Source organism: Penicillium hispanicum (genome assembly GCF_028827665.1).
Source record: "Penicillium hispanicum strain IBT 35686 chromosome Unknown utg000005l_segment0_segment0, whole genome shotgun sequence".
In the NCBI taxonomy this organism is placed as follows: Eukaryota; Fungi; Ascomycota; class Eurotiomycetes; order Eurotiales; family Aspergillaceae; genus Penicillium; species Penicillium hispanicum.
In genome coordinates this window covers 2,338,572-2,356,881 of record NW_026623197.1, presented here as the reverse complement: position 1 = coordinate 2,356,881, position 18,310 = coordinate 2,338,572, and the positions used below count along the sequence as shown (strand labels likewise).

The following is an 18,310-nucleotide window of genomic DNA, read 5'->3' as shown; positions in this document are numbered from 1 at the left end:
GGAAAACTATATGATCTAAAAATACACAAGGAAAGAGATCGGAAATGAGGGTGAGATCTGCCGGTGATGTAAACAGGTAATATACAGACGGCCGAAGATCTTCAAATGATATCGTGGATATAATGAAAATTATTGGAAGTAAACCCTCAAGGTTTGGAAAGCTGTTCCTTTCGGAAGAAGAGTAAAAACCCAGCACTGATTGCATGTTCAGATTAGCTTTAAATCACCTCATAGGACAATCGACGAGGGATAAGAATGCTGACGTACCAAATCAGGAGCTGGCATACCAAGGCGACCCAGAACCATGCATTTGCCAGGGCATCGGCACCTTTTGTCATGTCGGGTGATATGGGTCCAGGTCCTAGATTGTTGGGACCGAAAGCTCTCGCACAGATCGTCGCAATCGAGCCAATGACCTGGCATACAATGAGTGTGAAGCACATATGGACTCTTGTCAGGGTCTGTAGCAGAATGATTCCGAAGCCCAAGCCTTGGATCGAGTCCAATACACCAAGCCACAACCAAAGACTGCGAGAAAAAAGAGCTCCGCCCGTCGCGCCCCCGGCAACCCATGGTAGGTAGTAGCCAATTCCGGAGACACCCCACCAAATCTGGATGAACCGTGGTGCCCCAAGACCGCAGGCGAAGACAGGGAGGAACCAGCTGTGCCGCTTTGAAAATTGGCTGACCATGAATAGGAAAAGGATCCAGACGAGACCAAAAAACACGACACACAGAATGACAATCTGCCAGGCATGTGCGTGCTCAGTGGTCCAAAGAACTAAGCGCGGCAAGTGGTTAGTCTGTCGTTGTACAACTTCAAAGGATATAGGTCAAAAAGCACAACGAGACTTACAGTTCCAGTTGCGACCGTATGGCGCGCTGAGGAAGAAATTTTGGAAGATCACGGCAACGAAATTCCAGAGAACGATGCGTCTTCTGAGTAAAGACTTGTAGAAGGAGGGCAGTTTTCCTGGCTTTTGACGATAATAGTCCGGTAGGCCGAAGATGAGAAGGAGACCAACCACCCAAAGGAAGCAGGCGATCGGATAGCAGATAGCACTTGGACAGATTAGTGAAAGCGCCGGCAGTGAAACGGGGATGGGGTCAACTCACGTCATTTTCCAGGTGTTCGAGATGGAATTGGCAGCCGTAAGTACACCTTCCTCTGTCGCTTTGGTCAGAGTCGACCCCCAATACCAGAGAGCAATGACATATGCCTGCTGGAGCCCTTGGATAACACAGGCACGAAAAATCCATTTTTTAACCGGAGCGCCCCCTTCGTCACCAAAGTTGGAAGCAAAGAAGATCGAGCCGCTGGAGGAAGCTGCGGCATAGAACCCACTTCCCACGTTCTGAATCCATCCGCGATTGAACGAGTTGGTCTCCCAATGTGCAGAGCCAATCAGCAGGAAGGCGAAGCCATAGAGGAACCAGGGCGTGGATAGACAGACGACCGACTTGAAGTATCGGTACACGAGCCACCAGCAGATGGAAGTAATCGCATATGTGGTCGCGATACCATACAGTTTCTCTGCAGTCTCACCCACTTCTCCTGTAAGTAGCGTGATCTGGTACGAGTTGGCGGCAATGATCTGACCCAGAGCCAGAAAGATCGAATAGATCGGCCAATCGCCGACCTTGATTTGCATCCATTTCTTCAGTCCCGACGGGGGCTGGTAGCCCTTGCCAAGTAAGAACTCATCATCCGATTCATGGTCATCGCTGTCTGCAATATGAGAAGCGTTGTAGACCGAGGCTGCCGGTGAGGTGTCGCGCGGCGATCGATATACCGAGGGCGCAGGGGATCTCTGACGACCCAGTTTCGCATTGCGAAATCGATCAAACCACTGTCGCTCACTCTTGATCAGAAATTCCTCGATACAGAGTTGAGACTCGGAGTTGGACCCGTTGAGCGAGTCTAGCCGCTGTTCGAAATCGCGATAATATTCACCGGTGCCATCGGTGAAGAAGGGATCGACCTTTTGCAGCTTGAAATCTTTCTTGTTCCCCACGACGGAGTCGAGCGAGAGGACTGAGGCGGTGCTGAATCGCTGCGTGCCGGGTAGTTGTGGTGGTGGAAGCAGTTGACGCGAGGGCGGAGTGCCAGGGCTGGCGGGAGGGAGCGCCATCGGACTGCGCCCGCGCCGACCTTCTTCCGCTTGCGCCGGCGTGAGAGTGTACTCATCCTCCCCATATACCTGGGGCGCCTCATCATCACTGCTATCTTCCCCGTCCGCATCCGTGTCTCCCTCACCGTCCACGGCTCCACTATCGGAAAGCTCACCCTCTTTCTCTTTCGGATGAGCACGGCGTTGGACATGACCGGGACCCGAGCGAATCCCCAACGAGAGAGACCGACCGAGACCGGATTTGGGCTTCGAGACGGCGCCGAATGGAGCATCCTGGCCAGAAGCCGTCCGAGGACGGGATCCCAACTCAGTCATCTGATTCAGGCTGGAATAACTGCTGTCTCGGGAATGAATCAACGAAGGCGGCAATCCCGGCGAGGGGAGTGGGCTCATATCCTGGGCTGGATCATTCGCGATGGCAGTTGGGGTCTGGAGCCCTGAAGGTGTGAGAGGCGCACCATGGCCCCTGGCAAGCTCCTTTCCATGAATCTGGATGGCCGTCGACTGCAGGATTTCGAGATCCTCCACCCACTGCGCCACTGGGAAACGTTGCTTGGCCGATCTGGCCCGCATGACCGCTCGAGTGTCCGTCTTGGAACTGAGAGCGAGCTCGATGGCCAGTTTGAATTGGATCAGGAGATGGGAGGTGGAAGTGGATTCCACATTATACCACCAGCCAGGCATCTGCCCCAGCCCGCCCACTCGCGCTCCAATGCCTAACGCCCCTTTGCGGCCAAACTCTACCGCGACAAGGCCAAATGGCTCGTCTCGAGACGGAATTAGCGCAAACTCTGCACCGGAGAAGATAAACGGCGGCAGCGCAGTGAACTCAGGGCGCGAAAATACCCGCCCTGGATAGACCTCCATCATACGGTTCAGTTTCAACGCTGCGAACTTGCCATATAGATCGATGACAGGGCCGACGCAGATGAGTTGCACATTCGGCCGGGCTTCCAGAACCGCTGGCATCACATCCGCAATCAAGTCAACGCCCTTTTGCATAGACCAACGACCCACAAACACGAGTAGATCGGCATCGGCGTTCTGCTCGAGTCCTGCCCACTCTTGCGCTTGTCGCTTAAGATCACCTCGGCGCGCCTCAAATTCTGCATCTACAGTGATTTCTTGCCCTCCCTGAGCCTTGTGATCCTTGGTCCACTCCCCAATATCCGAGGGATCGGGGTTAGGCAGATTGCCGACTTTCCGTAAACCCCAGAAAATCGGATACCGAGCGTACGATCGTTTGCCATATTTCCTCGACACCCCTACGGCCCCGAAGCCATGCTGGTGAACGCGGAGGTAGCTCGCTCCCGCATGAAGGAGGTTGAATACCTCACCAAATTGCACATATTGCTGAGCCGTATGCTGATCAAGATGGAAAACCGAGCAGACCTCGGCTTTCTCTTTTTGTGTACGCATAGGCCACAGCCCTTGGAACTCGGCATTATGAAGGGATAAGCAAGCGGGGATGGTCTGTGGCAGAAGATACAGCGGCGCCAGCGAACCGTGGTAATCGTTGATGTGATAAATATCGATGGGGAACCGCTTGATGGCCTCCGCAATGCACTGGTTCCATGCGGAATAGTAGACGGCGCTATCCAGGTCGTCCATCCGAGCAGGATACGGCTCACTTTTGGACTGTTGTCGAAATACCGGGGCATCGAGCAAAACGTATGTGATGTTGTTCAAGACGTGGTACTGGACTTGGACTTGATATGAACTGCCCAGTACAGTCACAGTCATAGGCTCCGCGACTTGATCCACTGGATAATCAATGCCGCCAACACAGGGGACCACCCAGATCAGGTCTTGGTGGCCCAGAGTCTTACCCATCAATTGGGCCATGACACCAAGTCCGCCTATCTTGATCTTGATACCCCAGTCTTCGATGTCATACTCCATGGTCGCGATCAGCACCGTGCGGCGTTTTCCGAGGGCGCTGTTCTCGCCGAGGGCCGTGGTACTCTGCATGAATGTGGACTTGGTGGCTAACGGCCCGACAGGATCGAACTGGGCGTCGTCTCTTCCGCGAGGGTGTTTCAGCTTCTGCAGGAACGCTAAAGGCATAAAATTGGTTTTCTCCACGACTCCGACCTGGTTGAACTTGACCTTGTAGAACGACTTCATAAAGACATAGACACAGGCTGCACCGGTGAGGACTGGAAGGATCCAGAACAGTATGCACATTGCAATCTGCACATTTTGATTCCCAACTGGAAGGAGCTGGTACCGGAGGGTTCCGTCATTGACAGAGATCTTCCATGACAAATGGGGAGCCGGTGGCGGGTTAGTGATGTTGATAACCGTCGCCGAGAGGGATGACGGGGGCATTCGATCGAGGACATAGTCCCCATCCACATCACCCAAGACCCAGGTCTGGTCGGGCTTCCCGTCGGGGTTAATCCCCCAGATATTCAGTTGCCCAACAGCGGGCCATTCGGAAGTGAAATGATACTTCCAGTGCCCATCATCGAGATCCAGGTGGATCTCATTATCCAGTCCGGCATCGTATCCGTACTGATTGTACGGTCCGTTGAAAAATACATGGGGGAATCGTCGTTGGATTGGGTGATTCCAGTCCGAGTCGCCTTCTTGCACATAGTCACTACTGCCGGTCCAACGACTCCAGTACTCAACTCGAACATGATGGCCGGGCCACTTCTGTTTCTTGGTCCCCGACCACTCCAGCTCAGTGATCGTGGCATTGCCACCCTGGTAGGACTTCCAGTCGGAGAAAGTCGTACCCCAATTGGTGGAATACCGCCACTTGTCGGCTCCGGCGGCATGATGTTGTATAAAGAGTGTGCCGTTACTGTCTTGGTGGAGTAGACTGCTGGAGTAATTGCCGGATGTAAATACCATCGGGTTGTCAATCTGGCCGACGCGAAAAAGGAAGTGGTCGACGGAATCGGTCGATGCCTGGTGCTCAGCATTGCTGGCATTCCGGATGGTCAAGCGATGAACCCCATTGTAGACCCCCGTGAGATTGGCTGTCCATAACCACGCGCTAGGGATCTCCCCCGTCCACGATGCTTCATCGATAGAAATATTCCGGCAGGACACAGTAGCTTGATCAACCGCCGGAGTGGCTCCGAACTCGGTTGATGAATTCAGGGTGAGAGACTGTGTGACTTGATCACAGTCCATTGCTTCCGAGAAGTAGATTCCGATTTGTACGCTCTCGGGCTGGTTCGGGGCCACGGTTGAGCGTAGTGGCATGTCATGCCCGGGCGAAAATTTGGTAATCATAGGAGGTACTTTGACAAAGCGTGAGGCAGGAACATACGCTCGGAACTCATAAGCTTTCAAGGTCATGCTGGGATAGCAGCCGTTGGCCTCCGTGGACCCATTCAAGCCAAGCTTCTGCGGCCCAGCAACAAGATCCAGCTCATCGTAGGGGTGGAAGAGGTTTTTGACCCGTGTGTTCGAGTCAAACGGAGATATCAAGGCAGTCCCATTGTGCTGACAGTCGAATTTGTAGTCCACGGTGCGATTGACATTATGGTACACGAGCCACACAGGCTGATTGCTAGCATCGGATCCCAAGTCCTGAACGTCGACATTGATGTCCCGAAGAACTGACCAAATTCCAGTCTCGGTAGGTGTCGTATCGGAACCAGGGTAGAAAATATATTCAGTCTGGTTGGATAATTTCTGGACCGTAAAGCCGTCATTGAGAACGGGGAGTTTCTGGCGCAATTGGTACATGCGTTTCAGGATGTTACGCATTGGATGAGCCGGATCGCGATGATCGTAAGCAACGCTCTCGTCGTGGCATCCATCCCGGGCAGCGTCAATCGGCCACTTGTAGTACTGTGATGACTCCAGGGCAAAGCATCCGTGTGTTCTCCAAGCTGTGGCCGCCGACATTGCCTGTCTTCCATATATATAATTGGAGGCGGTCGCATCTAAAACATAGAAGGCCTGCTCTTCGCCCCAAAGAAGAAGGGGAACTCCAGGGAGGAGCAGCGTGGTAATGAACGATCCCAGCAATTGTCGCTCGGTGCCATATTCGATGGATGGCCAGCGGAAGACGTCTTGGTTGGTTGCACCGTACATATGCCGGGGGTCAAATTTGCCCGTATTGGCATTGATTAAATCATTAGACTGAATCATGGAATTCCACGCATCAAACCAATCGGTAGGCAGATCGTAGCCAGCCGATAGATGACCATCCATCCCAAGGAATCTAGTGAGGGTGCGATAGATGGAGTAGTGAAATGCTGCACCGTCGATGGCTTCGTGGCCAACGTCGCGAAGGAAATACTGTGCGTCCGATTCGTTGGTCATTTTGATTGCGTCCTGTGCTGATTCGGGGTACTGGTTAGGCTGCCTCCCCCGGCCGAGGTAAACAGCGCCAAATTGATTTCCACCTGTGATTTCGCCGGCGATGAAGAAATTTTCCTTTCCAACGTTTCGGGCGCACTCTCGGTATGCCATGGACATCTCCCCTAGGGCTTCAACGGTGGCCTGGGTCGCCTTGTCATATCGAAAGCCATCAATATCCAACGAAGCGATTATCATGCATGAATGCCGGATGAGACGTTCTCGCACTGAAGGGTGCCACTCGCGTAGGCGATCTTGGACGGATGCAAACTTGGCTAGTTGTCGCTTCCAATCTGGGAACACTCCAAATGCCTCAATATCGCCGTACTGGTCAAAGTCGCTATCATAGCACCCAACCAGGCCTGAGATTTGGGATTCATTCACAGGAAAGCCGGTCTCATACCAGAACCGGGGATAGTCACACGTTGTATTATATGATTCCCCGATATCGAAGTCAACGTAACGGCGGTCAGTCTTCCAGAGCGTCTTGTATTCCTTCTCCAAAAATGGCGTCGTCGAGTTCAAATGTCCTTCAAAGCCAACCAGGTCGCCCAGGCTGTGGATATATCTTTAGCACACTGAAAAACAAGAGGGCTCTTGGGGCGTCTTACGTGGCAATGGTATTGTCAAAAACGACGTACATCCCTCGCTTATGAATTTCCGTGATGGCATCCCGCCAGACTTGAATAGTGCCATAGTGTTGATCAAGCAGGGTAGTATCTAGGGCGGAGTATCCGTCGAAACCCCAAGGCTGGTTCATGAGAGATGTTCCTGCGATATAGAGGCCCTGCACAATGTCAGTCAAGGTCTGCCAGGTAGAACATGAAGTTGGAAGCCAACCTTAATACCCATCCCTTGTAAATAGTCCAAGGTATCGACTAGACCTGCTACATCGCCGCCATGGCGCATTTGGTTCGAATTCAGATCATGCTCGAATGCACTCCCATTGATATTATCGTTGGTCGGGTCGCCGTTGACAAACCGATCCAAGAAAAGAGTATAGAAAGGAAACCGCCAGTTCTCGGGAGAGGGGAAGTATTTTCCGTCGTGACCTGGCCAACTTCCCCAATACTCAGCAGGATTGGCGGCAGTGCGGTTTTCGTTCAGATTGTAATCAACTAAACTCTCGTCGTATGGCCAACACGTTGCTGCGGCCGCGAAAAACGAGGTAAGCCAAACCGAAGCCACCCACATGGCTGAGCAAGTATCGTATGTGTGTTAAACGTGGAAACAATCGTCACCCGGAAAATTGGGAGAGGAGCAACCCCCAGCCCAAGCGATGGCGCTCAAGATCGAATCGTCTGGTCTTGCGCATCCATAAATTGTGGAGTATCTGACAGTGGTGGGAGCCCAGTGAGCATGGATGGCAACGAGGGGATTTCTGCAGACAGTAACCGGGCAGAGCGGCAAAAGAGAGAATGGGTTGTGGTCAGAAACGAAAGACAGACGACGTGAGGCAGAGGAAACTGAACAGCTTCGCAAGACTAAAAAGTTTGCTTAATGATACGACGTCGAGACGGCTCGCTTGGGCTTCACAAGGCAAATGCGACAGGCTAGAGTGAACGGTGATTGATTGGGCTAATGTCTCATTAGCCCGAGTAAGGTTCCGAAATTAGAACTGCCAGTTATCCTCTATTAATCAATGCGCCATCGAAATTAGTTGTAGATTCCAGTCGCCGGTCTGGTCTGCCCCTATCGCCTCGGGTTTCCCTCTATTGGCCCTATAGGTGGAGCTTGGGGAGGGTCGCGCCTGTAGCCATGTCTTACTTGCCCACTCGTATGGAATCATTCCCAGCGAGGGCCGGCTTTTCCTGGGGCGGAGACACGATAACACCATATCGGCCCAAGGACGATTCAGTGCTAACAAAATGAGGGAGGCTACACCCAGTTCTGAACGACGCCGGCCTTTTCATATAAAATAGCTGATCAGCTACAACCCCTTGACATTGCATTGTTTCGTTGACCACGCGGTAATTCTTTATTCTACCAACACTGGAAGGCAATAATCATAATCACGTAAAGAGTAGCTTATCCCGATTAGGAGAGGCTAATTTTCCCAGTCGATATCAAAAGCTCTTGGCGTTGAGTTTCCCTGGTTTTCCTAGCACCCTCCTGTGGTCCCATGCGCATGGATTTCATGGACGTAACGTTGACCCGGGCGCCACATGTCGAAATAGTCACACACTACTATGTGATTACTCGCTATACGGGAATTTACTCAAACCCTTAGTATTTTATTTCCTCGCCGGTCTTGCGTTAAGCCCCCTCGTGTCCTTGGTCGCCCAGGTCGCTGCGCTGCTGGTGGGTCGAATTTTTTACGTAGTGAAACTAGTCTTGGATGCAAGTCTTGTTGTTTTGGATATTTCTCGCGCACTTTTCATAATAGACTGTAAGTGCTATCTGCCTGTAATGAATGAGCCAAGCTCGCTGATGACACCGCTAAATACGAGATTCCCTAAACATACAGTAAACCGCGGATACGGGCTTCGGCAAATTTCACCGATTACATCTTGGCGAGGAAGAACGGAAAACCTGCCGGTATTTCTGGTACAGCGGCCCCATTGTGGTTACAATACCAAAACATGCGTGGACTGTTCTCGGGCCAATTCCTTTATCTCAACCCTCGTCCTTAACGGCCCACTTTGAAGGGTCCAGGAATTCGTCCTCCAACCAATTCTGGAAGGCTGTCAGCAGTTTAGATAAGAGAAAATGGCAATCAATGGCTATGTGCCATTACCAGCTATCTATGGCACAGTTGAAAGCGCAAAGAAAATGAAATTGTTACATAGAGACTCCTACGTCCTCCCAGGTTTGCCCCTACCCTAAACCCCAACACGTAGGTTATAGCTCTGTTGTTTAGATGTATTAAAAAACTGCGTCGCTCTCAAATACCATAGAGCCTTTGAAGAGATTGACTAACATTACTCAATATTCGCGACACTTCGGAGGGGGCGAAATCGAATCCGAAACTATCCCGAATACCGTGCTAGTCTCAGCCTATCTATAGTGAAGTTCACCGAGGGAACGAACTATGTATTTTTCAGGAAGATCCTGACTCGTGGGGCTGCGTTTGAAGCCCCACCGGGTCTTTCAAGCCTTGGTAATTACGATACATGGTCTAGTACCAGGGAACGCATGTCTCAGCCACTTGATAACATGGCTGCCACGAGAGACTAGAACATGCAAGCGAGCCACAGACAGCCACTAACCAACTAGTGAATGTCACCATCCTTTGGTTTGTAGATAAGTCTGCATGAGTTACTTCTTGCTGTTCGCGGCAACATCTCAGAACCCCTGATGTTTCCTCGGTCTGTATAGCATAGACCAGTCAATGGCAAGTCTTGGATTTGGAGAAGGACAACTTATCAATAGACGAGATTGGAAGGCTCAAATATTCTAGTAGGAACCGCTATCGTAGGTCACCAGCTTTCAAGATTTCCAAGTCCGGTGGACTAGCCGAAGCGAGGATGCTCTCCTGCTCCTGGCCCCTGCCCCCGCGAGCCAGTCCCGGGTTGAACCATTATGACCAGGCATATTAGAGTCACGCCCTATCGACAGATTTGCCCTTTCCCTCTTCTTGTCCCTTTTCCTTCGTCGTCCGTCGGGTCCATTACTATGTGTTTGTCTCTTTTTGTCGCTCCTTACTTACATTGCTACCTTCCTTCGTCGCTCTCTTCGAACTAATCACAATCGCTTTGAGAAATCGTTCTTTTTCGTTCAAGCTCGTGGAATCATTCTTCTCTCTTCGGTAGTGCCTGTCAGGCTATTAGAGAGACGATGGCGTCATTATCAGCCGTTCCATGTTGGACCAAGCTGGTCTTTATTTCATTCCTTGCGAGAGCAGCGCTATCTGCGTCAACAACCGAGTGGAAACAGAGGACTGTCTACCAGACAATGACCGATCGCTTTGCGCGGACCGATGGCTCTACCGAATTTCCGTGTAACACCACAGAAGGAATCTACTGCGGAGGGACATGGCGAGGGACCATAGCCCATCTGGATTACATTCAGGGCATGGGTTTTGATGCTTTGATGATCTCTCCGATCATTCAAAACGTGGAGGGCCGGGTCTCCTACGGGGAGGCCTATCATGGCTATTGGCCATCTGATCTCTATTCCCTGAACTCACATTTTGGAACACATCAAGACTTGTTAGACTTGAGCAATGCCCTTCACTCTCGTGGCATGTACCTGATGATGGATACTGTCATCAACAACATGGCCTACATCACCAATGGCAGCAATCCAGCCACCAACATCGACTATTCGACCCTAACCCCCTTTAACAATTCGGATTACTTTCATCCTTACTGCAAAATTACCGACTGGAATAACTTCACCAATGCACAACTTTGTCAGACTGGGGATACAATCGTCGCGCTACCGGATCTGTTCACGGAACACAGCGAGGTGGATACGATTCTGGAATCTTGGATAGAGGGGGTGGTGAAGACGTATTCCATCGATGGAATCAGACTTGACGCTGCCAAACACGTGAATACGCAGTTTCTCCAAGCACTCGGCAGTTCAGTCGATACGTTTATGACTGGAGAAGTCCTTCAACAAGAGGTGGATACGATATGCGACTACCAGCAGAACTACATATCCAGCATGCCGAACTATCCGCTTTATTATGCCATGCTCGATGGGTTTACAGATGGCAACATCAGCTCTTTGGCCTTAACTGTCGAATACATGAGGCGCAAATGTCCCGACATGACCAGTCTGGTCTTGTTCTCCGAAAATCAAGACATTGCCCGCATCGCCAGTATGACCAAGGAAGCGGCGGTATGCAAATTTGCTTCAACTCTCTTGGTCTCAAAAATACTGATTGCTTTCTTCTTTCTAGATTGCGAAAAACGTCATTGCCTTCACGCTCCTGTTCGACGGAATTCCGATGATATACCAGGGCCAAGAGCAACATTTGGGCGGATCGGCCCCCCCGGAGAATCGTGAGGCCCTATGGCTATCTGGTTATAGCACGGGATCCAAGTTCTATGGATATATTGCAACCCTCAACAAACTACGAAAGCACGCTTTAAGTCTCGGTACGGACTACGTCACAATGGAGTCACAACTAGTCTATCAGGGTAGCAGTGAAATTGCTTTCAAAAAAGGTGTGGAGGGGCGACATGTGACCATGCTTCTCTCGAATCAAGGCTCAAATGGTCGGCCTTTCAACCTCACTCTGCCAGTGAGCTACAATGCTGGTATGGTGGTGATGGATATCCTCAATTGTAGGAACCACACTATCAACAACGAAGGTGAATTGATAGTCGGCATGGACAAGGGTGAGCCCCGAGTGTTTTTTCCGGTGAACCTTTTGCCTGGCAGTGGTCTCTGCGGCTATTCCTTTACGAACACTTCTCGCCCAGGGCAAGGAATTGCCAGCTCACAGGTGTCGCATTCTCATCGTTTACGTGCTGGTAAAAGCACCATGCAAGCCTTGCTAGGCACTTTGCTTCTGCCATTGGTGACGACTTGGTTGATGAATATCAACCTCGCCATAATTCCCGCATGATACAGACAAAGTAGGCTTACTTGAGCCGCAAAGGTGATTTTCTTTTTCAACGTCTTCAACATTCCAGCGTGGCGCAGCGGTGGTTGATTAACAGCCTCGTGCTCTGCTCTCATTGTAAATTACCCTCTTACGATTTAGGTAGTGTTTTATATAGCGTCAGTTTATGCAAGACCAATGAGCCTGGCGGCGTTGGCCGACATGGCCGAAGCTATGGAAGCATGAAATACGGAGACGTCCAACACCAGTAGTATCTAGCTTAAAGCAGATATGGCATTAAGGTGACATGGATTCTGATAACTTGTCGCCTTGACTTTGACTTTCTAGATCCATATTTTACACTTTTTAATCGTTCTGTTCCCGATTTCACTACCATATTTGCTGTCTCACGATTATTCCAAGAAAATTCATCGGAGAGCCACTTTTATTATCAACTTCGGTGTCTAATCCGCGGTAACGAACCCCTAGCAGCCGTTCCAACGTTCCATCGTTCCACAGGTAGAATCCCAAGTGAGACATGGGTGTCTTGCTCTTACTCCACTAAAATTTACTTCCCACATGCGGTCTGTTATATTACAAAGAAATTACCATACTCCGGTGGTTAGTCAACCTACCCGATAGGTGCACGTTAATTCGATTTAGTCCAGCCATACTCCTTTCTAGGTCCCGAGGATTTGCTGTGCGCACCTGCGCGGAAAATGCCATGGTTTCTATGCTCCCGTCTTGCATAAGGCCTCGAGCTGGAAGGACAAATGCAGGAACGCAAACAAAAGGTTGCACCCTCCCGTATTCAAGGCCCCTTTTCTCTCTCTTACCTGTACAATGCCTTATCAGGAAACGGCACACATACCAAACATCTTCCATCATGGGCAACGTCCGAAAAGGTCATCTTCCAAGCATTCGAATGGCATGTACCAGCCGATCAGCGCCATTGGCGTCGCTTAAAGGATGTCCTCCCGGGCCTCAAGGCTATGGGGATCGATCACATCTGGATTCCTCCGGGGTGTAAGGGAATGGACCCTCTGGGAAACGGCTACGACGTTTATGATCTTTTTGACCTGGGGGAATTTGATCAGAAGGGATCGACGGCTACAAAGTGGGGCACTAGGGAAGACCTCCAGCAACTAGTTCTACAAGCCAAGGCACTGGGAATAGCCGTGATTTGGGACAGCGTGCTGAACCATAAAGCTGGGGCGGATTATCCCGAGAAATTCCTTGCCGTCGAGGTTCATCCCAAAGGTAAGGTCGTTCGGGTCTCATTCCTGGGCACTCTGCGCTACCAAAACGCTAAACGACCAATGTTCCGATGAATAGATCGAACGTTGGACATTTCTGGCCCTCTACAGATTCATGGCTGGGTCGGCTTTGACTTCCCCGGCCGCGGCGATGCTTACAGCTCGATGAAATACCATTGGCAACATTTCACCGGGGTCGACTGGGACGATAGATGTAAGCAAGAAGCCATCTATCGCATTCTCGGGCCCGGAAAAGGCTGGTCACAGGATGTCTCTGCCGAGAATGGCAACTATGACTATCTCATGTTTGCTGATTTAGACCTCTCGCATTCTGAGGTTCGCAAGGATCTCCTGCACTGGGGATCCTGGATCACCGATTCCCTATCGCTCGGTGGAATGAGATTAGATGCTGCCAAGCATATGTCGACTGATTTTCAGCGAGCTTTTGTCGACAATATTCGGCATACTAGCAATCCCGACTTCTTTGTGATCGGTGAGTACTGGAGTGGTGACACCGATGCTATCCTCGCCTATCTTGCCACGCTGGAGTACAAAGTCGCTGCATACGATGTGCCTTTGCTGGAGAAATTTTCGAGAATTTCACATCGACCAGCCGCCGATCTTCGCGATATTTTCCGCAATACCTTAGCGCAGTCTTGCCCGAAGCATGCTGTAGTAAGATGCCTGATGACTCTATGAGTGCGCAGAAGCTGACTTCTCCAGACTTTAGTGACCAACCACGATACGGTAAATTCCCATTATGCCCTTCTTGCGTGACTGCTCTCTCACATCCAAGTACATGCTGATCCTTCAAAGCAACCTGGACAAATGCTTGAAGTGAGTTGAGAAGATTCACCCGCCCCTCTTTGATATCAGGATGAGACTAAAGATCTCAGACGCCGGTAGCAACGTCGTTCAAGTTGGCAGCCTATGCAATTATCCTTTTACGCCAAGAGGGGCATCCTTGTGTGTTCTATGGTGACTTGTATGGGATTTGCAATGGCGGAAGACATCCAATCGAGCCAAGCTGTGATGGCAAGCTGCCTGTTCTGACGAAAGTCCGAAAGCAATTTGCTCATGGTGAGCAGAAGGACTATTTCAGTCGTCCAAACTGTATAGGTGAGTCTCTCGATGTGTAGACGCTGCTTGAGCCTCTTTATATTTACCAGCTGCTCTATCTAACGCGGGTAGGTTTTGTCCGCCACGGAAACGGGCTTGGTTCCCCTGGTCTGGCATGCGTCATCAGCAACGCAGGCCCAGACAAGGTGAGAATGTATGTGGGAAGACATCATAGCCATTCCAAATGGATCAATATCTTGCAGTCTGGCTGTCCAGGTGTCTATATTGATCAGCGTGGATATGGAGTATTTCCTGTCGATACGATGACGGTTGGGGTTTGGATTGAGTCTTCGGCAGTGGCACGCGAAAGGCTTTTGGAAGAGTTGTAAGTGATCTGCTGTGTTTGTAGTGAATATCAGGGGCTAACCTTTCTGCTATGTTAGTGATGTCGCAATATACCGCAATTCCTTTTAGAATGTGTGTTGGAGTCTTGGATGGAATGTTATGCGCAGCGGCACTATATATTTCTAGTGACGATGGTTGGGGAAGTTAAGCAAACAACATCACAAGGAGAGCGCGCGACCGAGTAAAATTGGCTAGACTGCAATCTTTATGAATGCATCGTAAAACATACCTATCGCAATCATTGCGATGACGTGTAGCTCTCTGGCAAAGTCTTTGCTGCTCTGCCTTTTGGTTGGCTGATTCTGGTGGGGCCAGATTGGAATACGAACGGCGGTTAGCGTCGATCAATCTGGACAAGATGGACAACGTCAACATCGCGATCATTATTAATGCCGCGCCGTTAACTCCGTTCTCCGACGCTCATTCCGAGCTGGAGGTCGTCATGGATGTATTTATATGGCAACTGCCCTCTGCTTCTCATGGCAAACCAGCACCTCTTCTCTGAAATCCCTCCCGTGTTGATCTCTCTATACTTGCAACCATGTCCAGCATGCCCATCGAAAGAGTCGCTATTGTCGGCGTACGTTTCTCCTGATGGCCTGCCACATTCCGAGGAAAGATGCTAACCCGCTACAGGCTACAGGTCGGATGGGTGGTGCCTTCGCGAAGGCACTCGTTCAGACCGGAGCCCATACTGTCACGGCTCTGACCCGAGCCGACAGCAAAGGGAAAGTTCCGGATGGAGTGCACAGCGTCGCCGTGGACTACGACGATGAGTCTTCCATTGTCAAGGCTCTCCAAGGCCAGCAGTTTCTCGCGATCACTTTGTCTGTCCGAGCCCCCCCGGAACTTCATGGAAAGATCACTGCGGCCGCTGGCAAAGCTGGTGTTCCGTATATCATGCCGAATGCCTACGGTTATCCGATCTCACCGGAAGATGTCGAAGAGCAAGGCCCATACGCGAAAGCCGTTCTAGAGCGTATCAGCGAGGCCAATAACGGCGTTTCATCCCATGTGCTACTACCCTGTGGGTTCTGGTATGAGTGGAGCCTGGGCGTTGGGGAGCAATGGTTTGGCTTCTCGATCAAGGAGCGCAAAGTCACTTTCTTTGATGATGGAAGGCGAACGATCACTGTCAGCACCTGGGACCAGTGTGGACTCGCCCTGGCAAAGCTCCTAAGCCTACCACTGTCTGGTACCTCGCCATCCGTCACGGATTTCCGGGATGGAGAGGTGAGAATCTACAGCTTCCGTGTTTCTCAGCGCGACATGCTTGATAGTTTGCACCGTGTCTTGGGAACTACGGATGCCGACTGGGATATCACGTACGAGCCCGTTGCAAAGCGCCTGCAGGACGGTGCCGAGGAGCTAGCAAAGGGCCAGATGACGGGATTTGCCAAAATCCTCTATGGCGGCGTGTTTTCTCCTACCAACAAGATAAGTGATTTTGCTGGCACAACGAAGACGGCCAATGAAGTGCTTGGGCTTCCACAGGAGAGTCTTGACGAGGCGACCAAGCGAACGGTCGAAATGATCCAAAATGGATGGAACCCTTTTGCTGAGATTTCGTGAACTGGATGATCAGTTGTGTTGAATCGACATGCTGTTAAATAACGTGCTGCTGGATTAAGAGACCGATCGTGGCTTTCTTGGGTAGGAAGAGCAAGCCCGGAATGGAATATCTTCTCCCTCTATATATCTCCGACGAACCCACGCTTACTGATGCAAGGGTTTCTTTTGCTTCGCGATGGTTCTTCCCCTGTAAAACTTCCACTGCCGGCGCAGACATGCTAAGCTATCTTTTGAATCCCCTGTGAAGAGGTAGATCCCATGCTGATAACAATAGCCAGGAAGATTGTTGAAACGAAATCATATTCGAGAGTCGGGGCCCTCCACCCACAAAGTACATATGACTTCCAGATGTCCCCCGAGTGTAATGGTAGATTGCCGGGATGGTAAAGGCTGCAAATTCATGAGACATCTGACCTCACCATGCTGGATGCAATTGCACGCATCAACGGCACACTGTCCAATCTACTGCGTGGCCAACCGCTTCCCAGGCAAGATCTTGATCGTCATGAAGACTCCACCGCGCGCATCGTGATTTGGCGATCGCCCTTGCCGAGACGATCGACAGGCGCTCAGAAGCTGGCGCAGCCGAGACGCACAGGGGAACCTGAGCGAGCAGGACGTCTTCGCACCGCGCGTGATGCGCGCAACCCGAGGAATGCTTGGAATTGATGAAGGATCCATCTCCTACCCCAGATGGTCAACCAAGGGGTAACTGTGATTTACCAACTGACATCGAGCGTCTTTGCAATTAGCCCGGTGACTGCATATAACCAAACCTCGGACGAGGTCAGGTCCATCCTCGCTCCATTTCTGTCGGCCCTGGCCAAACTCAATGTGACTTACGAGCTCGCCTACACCCAGTACGGCTCGTACTACGACCACTACAACAAGTACATGGGCCCCTTGCCCTATGGAAACCTGGCTGTGTCATCGTACCAGTATGGGGGGCGCCTGATCCCCCGGAACGTCCTCGAGGATAACCCCACTGGCCTAGCAGCCGTGCTTCGGAATCTGACGGCGCATGGTGTCGTTGCAGTGGGCGTTGGCATGAATGTGTCGCAGCCCACGAACGTTTTCAATGCCGTCTTTCCGGCCTTGCGCAATGCAGCCGTCACCATGCAGATTGGAACTGCTTGGAATGAAAGCGCACCATGGTCGCGTATGGTTGCCGATCAGTCAAAAATCACCCACGAGTATGTGCCTCAGCTAGAGGCTGTGACCCCAGAGAGCGGCTGCTATCAAAATGAGGCCAACTTCCGCCAGCTTAATTGGAAGGCGACCTTTTTTGGGAATACCTATCGCCGCTTGCTGTCCATCAAGCGCAAGTGGGATCCTGATTCTTTCTTCTACGCTCTCAAGGCCGTTGGCAGTGATGCATGGACCGTTTCCGACTCCGGCCGCATGTGTCGCGCGCAGAAATAACCAAGTGTCAACCGTCAGGTCGGTGTTTCTCACCTCAGCAGGATTTATTGCCATCGGATAGACGAGAAGATGGAACGGCCGCGCTGCATCCGAGTATGGTCCTTTTGGATAGCAGCTTTGTGAATGGCTCTGCGTCTACATCAGACCAGCGTCCCTACCAGCGGTAGTCTACGTCACAAACCAAGGTTAGCAGAAAGGAGCCACGCGAACAGCAAGGGGGAAATAGCGATGCAAAATTTGTCGGAAACGGCGGGTCCAGCCGATGATTATCGAATCAGATTAGATGAACGCCAAATCGCTAGACTGGCCACGGCGCGTCAACCATGCGAACAGGATGCTTTCTGCCAAGTCGGATCGTCACAGCCGAACGATGGCAACCGGCCATGCTATATCACCCCCAAGCGCGTTTCGGCTTTGCCTCGCACCGCGTCGACCGACGACGCCAGTCATTCCTCTGGCCACACGCGCCCCTCCCGGCGAACGACTTGGTATACGCGAGTATTGGTCTGGGTATTCCAGTGCGACGCGACCGCGGTGGGCTAGGGGCCAAAACTGCCACCGAGAAATTGCCTAGGGTGGTATCCGGTGCAGCCACCATCCCGATGTTCATTTAATACATTGTTATGATTCCACTTTGGGCT

General features: G+C 51.3%; 5 protein-coding genes across 5 annotated transcripts; 4 read left to right on the top strand and 1 right to left on the bottom strand.

Moving 5' to 3' along the window:
• Positions 1 to 146: 146 nt before the first annotated feature.
• On the bottom strand, positions 147 to 7,652 carry N7459_006328 (uncharacterized protein; the record flags this gene model as incomplete). Its single annotated transcript, XM_056945512.1, has 6 exons — positions 147 to 195; positions 268 to 781; positions 857 to 1,062; positions 1,117 to 7,014; positions 7,070 to 7,245; positions 7,299 to 7,652. 6 exons carry the CDS (start codon positions 7,650 to 7,652, stop codon positions 147 to 149), a joined length of 7,197 nt encoding a protein of 2,398 aa, XP_056799847.1.
• A 2,583-nt stretch (positions 7,653 to 10,235) lies between these two features.
• On the top strand, positions 10,236 to 11,979 carry N7459_006327 (alpha-amylase; the record flags this gene model as incomplete). Its single annotated transcript, XM_056945511.1, has 2 exons — positions 10,236 to 11,246; positions 11,308 to 11,979. 2 exons carry the CDS (start codon positions 10,236 to 10,238, stop codon positions 11,977 to 11,979), a joined length of 1,683 nt encoding a protein of 560 aa, XP_056799846.1.
• Positions 11,980 to 12,728: 749 nt separating this feature from the next.
• On the top strand, positions 12,729 to 14,659 carry N7459_006326 (alpha-amylase; the record flags this gene model as incomplete). The annotated part of the gene is made up of 6 exons (XM_056945510.1): positions 12,729 to 13,215; positions 13,291 to 13,886; positions 13,935 to 13,958; positions 14,028 to 14,048; positions 14,108 to 14,330; positions 14,403 to 14,659. 6 exons carry the CDS (start codon positions 12,729 to 12,731, stop codon positions 14,657 to 14,659), a joined length of 1,608 nt encoding a protein of 535 aa, XP_056799845.1.
• Positions 14,660 to 15,216: 557 nt separating this feature from the next.
• On the top strand, positions 15,217 to 16,247 carry N7459_006325 (uncharacterized protein; the record flags this gene model as incomplete). The annotated part of the gene is made up of 2 exons (XM_056945509.1): positions 15,217 to 15,255; positions 15,312 to 16,247. The coding sequence occupies 2 exons, from the start codon at positions 15,217 to 15,219 to the stop codon at positions 16,245 to 16,247; spliced, it is 975 nt and encodes a 324-aa protein (XP_056799844.1).
• Positions 16,248 to 16,940: 693 nt separating this feature from the next.
• Positions 16,941 to 17,669, top strand: N7459_006324 (uncharacterized protein; the record flags this gene model as incomplete). Its single annotated transcript, XM_056945508.1, has 1 exon — positions 16,941 to 17,669. One exon carries the CDS (start codon positions 16,941 to 16,943, stop codon positions 17,667 to 17,669), a length of 729 nt encoding a protein of 242 aa, XP_056799843.1.
• Between the last annotated feature and the right edge of the window lie 641 nt (positions 17,670 to 18,310).